Source organism: Alosa alosa, chromosome 3, assembly GCF_017589495.1.
Source record: "Alosa alosa isolate M-15738 ecotype Scorff River chromosome 3, AALO_Geno_1.1, whole genome shotgun sequence".
NCBI lineage: Eukaryota > Metazoa > Chordata > Actinopteri > Clupeiformes > Clupeidae > Alosa > Alosa alosa.
The window spans coordinates 37,810,573-37,818,072 of NC_063191.1; the positions used below are offsets into that span (position 1 = coordinate 37,810,573).

General features: G+C 46.2%; 1 protein-coding gene across 1 annotated transcript in view; it reads left to right on the top strand.

The window, feature by feature from the left end:
• Positions 1 to 7,500, top strand: part of LOC125291685 (intersectin-1-like) — a 38,472-nt gene that overhangs the window by 11,399 nt on the left and 19,573 nt on the right. The window contains 8 exon segments of the mRNA XM_048238506.1: positions 1,657 to 1,776; positions 1,778 to 1,792; positions 2,805 to 2,917; positions 3,493 to 3,632; positions 3,634 to 3,753; positions 4,272 to 4,421; positions 6,547 to 6,687; positions 7,377 to 7,464. Of these exon segments, the coding sequence (XP_048094463.1) occupies positions 1,657 to 1,776; positions 1,778 to 1,792; positions 2,805 to 2,917; positions 3,493 to 3,632; positions 3,634 to 3,753; positions 4,272 to 4,421; positions 6,547 to 6,687; positions 7,377 to 7,464 (887 nt within the window).

The following is a 7,500-nucleotide window of genomic DNA, read 5'->3' on the forward strand; positions in this document are numbered from 1 at the left end:
ATTTTTTGACAGAATAATTTCATTTTTGAGTCAGATTTCCAGTGTTTTTGGTAAAGTTAGTGTGTGCAGGAAAAGAAAAGATGTGTTAGTAATATATTTAACAAAATGTGTTTTTGAAGAAAATTATCCATTTGGCCAGTTGTGTTTTGTAGGTGTGAGTCTGTGTTAAGAGTTTAGAGAAAGTATCTGAAGTATGGGTTAGAGCTTGTTAGCGAATGAAAAAAACTGTAAGACACATTTATTGTTTTTGTGGAAGAGTATTAAAATTCATAGTTTCGCCATTTCGTCAAATTACCACATATCAAAAAAAGCTTCTCCATTTAGAATCAGAAGCATATTGGCATCATGTATACCAACTTTCACATGAATCGGAGCAACCGTCTAGGAGGAGTACGTTAAAATTGTGGGCGTGGCTAATGGCATGTTAATACAAAGTTGATGGTTTTGGGGTTATACACCCACCAAATTTGGTGTGTGTAAAAACTATGCCAACCACAAGTTACAGTGACATAAGGGGACGCTATGAAGTTCCTGGGCCATGCCCAGTGCCAATGCTTTTCCCCTGTGTATTCATGGTACTTCTTGATATGTGTTCCAAATTTCATGCGTTTTCACCCATGGGAAGCACCTCTTTTGGCATCACAATTCAGCACATTTTAGTCCGCACAAAATCCCAAATACCTCACTTCCTGTTGGGCGTGGCTAATGCATTGTATCCGAAAGTTGATCATCTTGGGATATTCACACACCTACCAAATTTGGTGTGTCTGGCTGAGTAATGTGTGCCAACCACTGGATCCAATCACCCTAAGGGGTGCTACTGAGTCCCTGGGCCACGCCTGAGAATAAAAGCCTTATGCCTGTGTAGCCATTGTGATAGCAGATGTGTGTGCCAAATTCCAAGACTTTTCATCCATGTTAACCACCTCAAAAATAGCAAAAAGGTGAACAAATAATAATAATCTTTCCAAAAACAATAGGGCTTCGCACCTCTCAAAAACAAGCAATAAAATAACATGATAATACTATTAATAATAAAAGAGCAAGGGGTGGGGTCAATACAGTCAAAGCAAAATGCAAAAAAAACAAATTAAAGAGAGTAGGCCTGTCTAAAAAGATGAGTTTTTAGGTGAGATTTGAAAGTGGTTATGTACATAGACGGTGGCTCGTAAGAAAACGGTCATACTGTATGTGCTGTTATGAGTCCTATGTTACATTATTGCACACACACCTGCCTACACACCACACACACCACACACACATCACACACCACACACATCACACACACCACACATATCACACACACCACACACATCACACACACATCACACACATCACACACACCACACACCACACACACACATCACACACCACACATCACACACACCACACACACATCACACACATCACACACCTGCCTCCACACCACACATCACACCACACACCACACATCACACACATCACACACACCACACATCACACACACATCACACCTGCCTCCACATCACACACACCACACACATCACACACCAATCACGTTCCCCTTTCTAAGTCCTGGACATAAACATGAAAATGGGCTTATTGGTGTATGTGTGTGTGTGTGTGCGTGTATGTGCGTGCGTGCATTTGTGCGTGTGTGTGTGTGTGTGTACACAGGGATCTCTGTGACGTGGACCATGATGGCCTTCTGACGGGGGAGGAGTTTATCTTGGCCATGCACCTGATTGACATGGCCATGACAGGCCAGCCCCTCCCACACATCCTGCCCCAGAGCTCATCCGCCCACTTTCCGGTGAGCTGATTGGTTACTGTTGAACTCACCGGCTTCTAATTGTCAGTTTGTAATGCAGTTGTAAAATAGCTGAATGCTGATTGGGTATGTTTGGAATGTCTTACTGCTGCGTGGTGCGTTGAACACTGTTATTTCTCACAGCTGAGAATGTTTCCTTTCTTTCTTATGCAATTCCCTAATCAATGTAAATACATGTTTCATTTTCTATTCAATTTCTAATTTATATATTTTACCTGTAAAGGACTAGGTGGATACACTGCACACTGTTTTTCTAATGCAGGGGGTTTATATGCACGGGCTGGGTCGATGTGGGTTGGGTAGCACCTCTGGCACACCCACATACTTTAAAGCCTGTTGCACATCGCTTCAACCAAAAATATTGTTTAATCCAGAAACCGTTAATGGTGTATTTTGAGTTTAAACTTGCCCATGGACAATCTCAAAACGTTTAACGCACCACTGCGTATGGTGAAACAAACATTTTGCAATGTTTTTTCAAAACTCAATGCTAAACTCAACCTGGATATATGTCAATATCAGTGATTTTTGATCGGGTATTGATGTCTGGCCTGATTGCTGATTGACTGTTGGTGTGAGTGACTGAGATTTGAAGGATGTCAGTTGTTGTGGGTCTGTGGGCCATCTTTACAGGAGAAACGGTCTAGTGGAATGGGCAGGGACAGAATTAAATGATCTATAATAGGGTAGTCTTTACCGGGATCTATAATAGGTAGTCTTTATGCACTCAGTGAATTTGTGCTGAAGTTAATTGACTCTTGTTGTATCTGTGGTTTTAGCTTGAGTGGATGCCTGGGCAGAAATATTGAACCGGTCAAGGAGTATGCTTACTGTATGTTACAAGTATCTCTCTCTCTCTCTCTCTCTCTCTCTCTCTGACTTCCTCTGTCTCTCTCTCTCTCCTTTTCTCTTCTTCTCTCACTCTCCTCCTCTCTCTCTCCTCCTCTCTCTCTCCTTCTTTCTTCTCTCTCTCTCTCTCTCTGTGTGTCTGTAGGAAGAGGGGGTCAGTGGGAGGAGTGTGTGTGTCGGCTCACAGCAGCCCAGAGAGGCGTGGCTCAGAGGACACTCACCAGGAGGACCAACAGGGCGCCGACAAGAAGCTGCCAGGTACACTTACACGACTTTGTATCCAAAGAGACCTACATTATACTACGCACACACACACACACACACACACACACACTCACCTACTACAGGCTACTGCATCCCAGCTCCTTAAAGCCACCAAGAACTTTTCACTGTCGCCTTCGCGCTCTTACATTGTTTATCAACGGCTTTGTAAATAACGATGTCCATACACAAGGGAGAATTTGTTGCATGATTTTATGAAAGTAGGCTATGATGTATTGCGACATCATGCAAGTCAAATTGTAGTTTCTTATGTCTCATTCCGCCGAACTACAGATCCGCTACCCGATCTGGCAAACTTACATAGTCTTGGTTATATAGCGATGGGGCATGAAGCGTGCAGAGATGCCGTTCACCCTGTTACGAGTTGATGAACCACGGAAGCGATTTTGGAAACATTATTTTAAGGTACAAAAAGTCTTTGGTGTGGCTTTAACCACTGCGCTACCACCGCCCATTAGTTTGTTTCCACCTAGTTGTGTGTGTGTGTGTGTGTGTGTGTGTGCGTACAGTCACACACACACACCCTGACCCGTGCCTGGTCCTGTTGCCAGTGACCCTGGAGGATAAGAAGCGTGAGAACTTTGAGCGGGGGAACGCAGAGCTGGAGAAGCGCCGACAGGCCTTGGAGGAGCTACAGCGGAAGGAGCGCGAGGAGGAGGAGCTACAGCGGAAGGAGCGCGAGGAGCGCAGGGAGGAGCCAGGAGAGGGAGGTCCAGGAGCAGGAGCGACGCAAGCGCCAGGAGGAGGAGAAACTACGCGAGGAGGAGCGCCGCAAGGAGGAGGAGAGGCGCAAGGAGATCGAACAGAAGGAGGTGAGGCTGTGTGTGTGTGTCTGTGCTGTGTGTGTGTGTGTGTGTGTGTGTCTGTGCTGTGTGTGTGTGTGTGTGTGTGTGTGTGTGTGTGTGTGTGTGTGTGTGTCTGTGTGTGTGTGTCTGTGCTGTGTGTGTGTGTGTGTGTGTGTGTGTGTGTGTGTGTGCTGTGTGTGTGTGTGTCTGTGCTGTGTGTGTGTGTGTGTGTGTGTGTGTGTGTGTGTGTCTGTGTGTGTGTGTGTCTGTGCTGTGTGTGTGTGTGTGTGTGTGTGTGTGTCTGTGCTGTGTGTGTGTGTGTGTCTGTGCTGTGTGTGTGTGTGTGCGTGTGTGTTAAATGGGTTTGATGTAAATGGAAATGTTTGCAAATATGGTAGAAAGCTGCATGCATTTTCATACATTAACATGTATGTGCGTGCTTCGACTGTGCATTGACTGTATATGTTTATTTGATCTATTTGTGCATCTATGTTTTGACTGCTTTGACTGTATTTGAACTGATTGTGTGTGTGTGTGTGTGTCAGGCGGCTCAGAGGGAGCAAGCGCGTCAGCGGGAGTTGGAGTGGGAGCGTGTCCGGCGGGAGGAGCTGCTGGCCATGCGGCGCCGAGAACAGCAGAGTCTCAATGAGCTCCGCGGGCGACGCAACACACTCCGCAGCCAGCTGCAGGCCCTGGTAACACACACACACACACACACACACACACACACACACACACACACAGCCAGCTGCAGGCCCTGGTAACACACACACACTCACACACACACACACACACACACACACAGCCAGCTGCAGGCCCTGGTAACACACACACAGCCAGCTGCAGGCCCTGGTAACACACACACTCACACACACACACACACACACACACAGCCAGCTGCAGGCCCTGGTAACACACACACACACACACACAGCCAGCTGCAGGCCCTGGTAACACACACACACACACACACACACACACACACACACACACAACCAGCTGCAAGCCCTGGTAACACACACACACACACACAGCCAGCTGCAGGCCCTGGTAACACACACACACACACAGCCAGCTGCAGGCCCTGGTAACACACACACACACACACACACACACACAACCAGCTGCAGGCCCTGGTAACACACACACACACACACACACAGGCAACACACACACACACACACACACACACACAACACACACAACCAGCTGCAGGCCCTGGTAACACACACACACACACACAGCCAGCTGCAGGCCCTGGTAACACACACACACACACACACACACACACACACACACACAACACACACACACACACACACACACACACACACACAACACACACACAACCAGTTGCACACAGGCTGCAGGCTCCTGGTAACACACACACACACACACAGCCAGCTGCAGGCCACACACACACACACACACACACACACACACACACACAACCAGCTGCAGGCCCTGGTAACACACACACACACACACTCACCACACACACACACACACACACACACACACGCACAGCCAGCTGCAGGCCCTGGTAACACACACACACACACACACACACACACACACACACACACACACACACACACACAGCCAGCTGGTAACACACATGTAATACACACACACACACACACACAGCCAGCTGCAGGCCCTGGTAACACACACACACACACATACACAACAACACCACACACACTCACACACACACACACACAGCCAGCTGCAGGCCCTGGTAACACACACACACATACACAACAACACCACACACACTCACACACTCATGCAACACACACACACAGACAACACCACACACAGACAACACACACAATACACACACACACACAATATTGGGCCACACTTTTTTGCTTCACTTCAGGGCGATTTGCCGCAAAACACGCGTGCGTAAAATCATTATAGGTATGTACAAACAGGCCGCGAATGATGTTAAAGCAAACTGCCTGTCACGGGAGCTGAAATGACTCATTCATGGGAGGATCCAGGGAAAGTGGAGTTTAGCCGCAAAAAAGATGGGAGGGGAAGAGTAAAGAGCTCTTAGTTATGTCTTCATGGTATGTACAAAGACTGCTTGTAAAAGCCAAGACGCCTATTCTGCTCTAAATACTTCCGCTTTTGTAATAGCAGGTGTTAATCCACATTGCAGTTCAATGGCCAATAAGAGAACCTCAAAGACAACAGTCTTAGTAGAGTCGCCATTTAGAGCACCAGTTTAGTAAGCAACCTAACTTTCGCCTTACTTTCACGCCATTCACTTAAACTTTTCCTACTTAGCAGATTTGACCGATCTTCCATAGCCTACGCGTACACAAGTAGTTTGAGTAGAACTACTGATCTTCATTATCTCCTGCTTGTTGACATCTTATCATGTACGGTATTATTTCATGATCGCTAAACGTTTGATCCTTTTTAATGTTGTCATCAGTTATCTTCATTCAACTGCGCTTGTATGTATGCTGCCGCTCAGTTGTGGACGCTCGCGAAATTGCGTTTATGGGCTGAGAAAGGCAGAGAAAGGCAGTTTACACTACTTTGATAAATCACGACGGAAACTTGGGTCTGATTTCATTAGCTAACGCGGTTTATCCATGGCGCTGATAACGCTAAGTTCGCAAATGTACGTACATCTGGCCCACAATGCACTCCACAGTCAGCTGTTGGCCCTGTTAATATACAAATATTGATTAGAGCATGATATCATTGGCGTGTGTGTGTGTGTGTGTGTGTGTGTGTGTGTGTGTGTGTGTGTGTGTGTGTGTGTGTGTGTTTGTGTGTGTGTGTTTGTGTCTAAACCAGGGTGAGAAGAAACAGCTGCTGGAGGGAAAGCTGAAAGATGTTCGTTTCCGCATGTCTGCTCTGAAACTGGAGACAGACACCACCAACCAGACCCGCGAACAACGCATCAATGAGATCATAGAACTCCAGAAACAACTACAGGTACACACACACACACACACACCAACCAGACCCGCGAACAACGCATTCAATGAGGTGTGTGTAGGGTGTATGAGGTGGTATTAAGATCGTCTTGGTAGTGTATAGGTCTAATTGAGTGCCTGTCACTTTAAGACGTTTGAGGGAACCCTTGCAATTGTAACACAGTTGAAAGGCTGCTGATGTGTGGATGCAATTCATAATGTTTTCTACATAGTTAAAATAAAGGTTCACGATTCTCCTTGGGACAAGCACTTTTGAATTTTGGAAAACACTTTTCCATTTTACATCGGGATTTTGCAAACATTCAGTGTCAGAGTCAATAAAATGAGCCCTTCAACTAAAATTGACAAGCAGCTGTAAGTAGGCTAAGCATGCTAAATTCGACATTCAAAACAGTATTCTAACGTTAGCTTTGAGATACTCGATTTCATAACTTAACTTAGTTTAGTCTCTTCAATGTAGCCAACTATGTTGTGAGATAAGACCTTAGCAGAGTTCACTTCAATGCAGTGTTTTGAACAAATTTGCACAGCATGGTCACAATGCTGCTCTTTAATAGCAATTTAGCCAGACGCCTTTCTATGCAATATATCTAGAAACAACTACAGGTGTATACAGTGTACACACACACACACACACACACTCCCTGATGTTTGTCCTGATGATTGTGTGTGTGTGTGTATTCTCAGGGATGTCAGCAGTGGTTAGGCAGTATGATCCCTGACAAGCAGCACCTGAATGAGCAGCTCAAGCACACACAACTCAACAGCCTGCACAGTAAGCACCGTGTGTGTGCGCACGCGCATTAATATG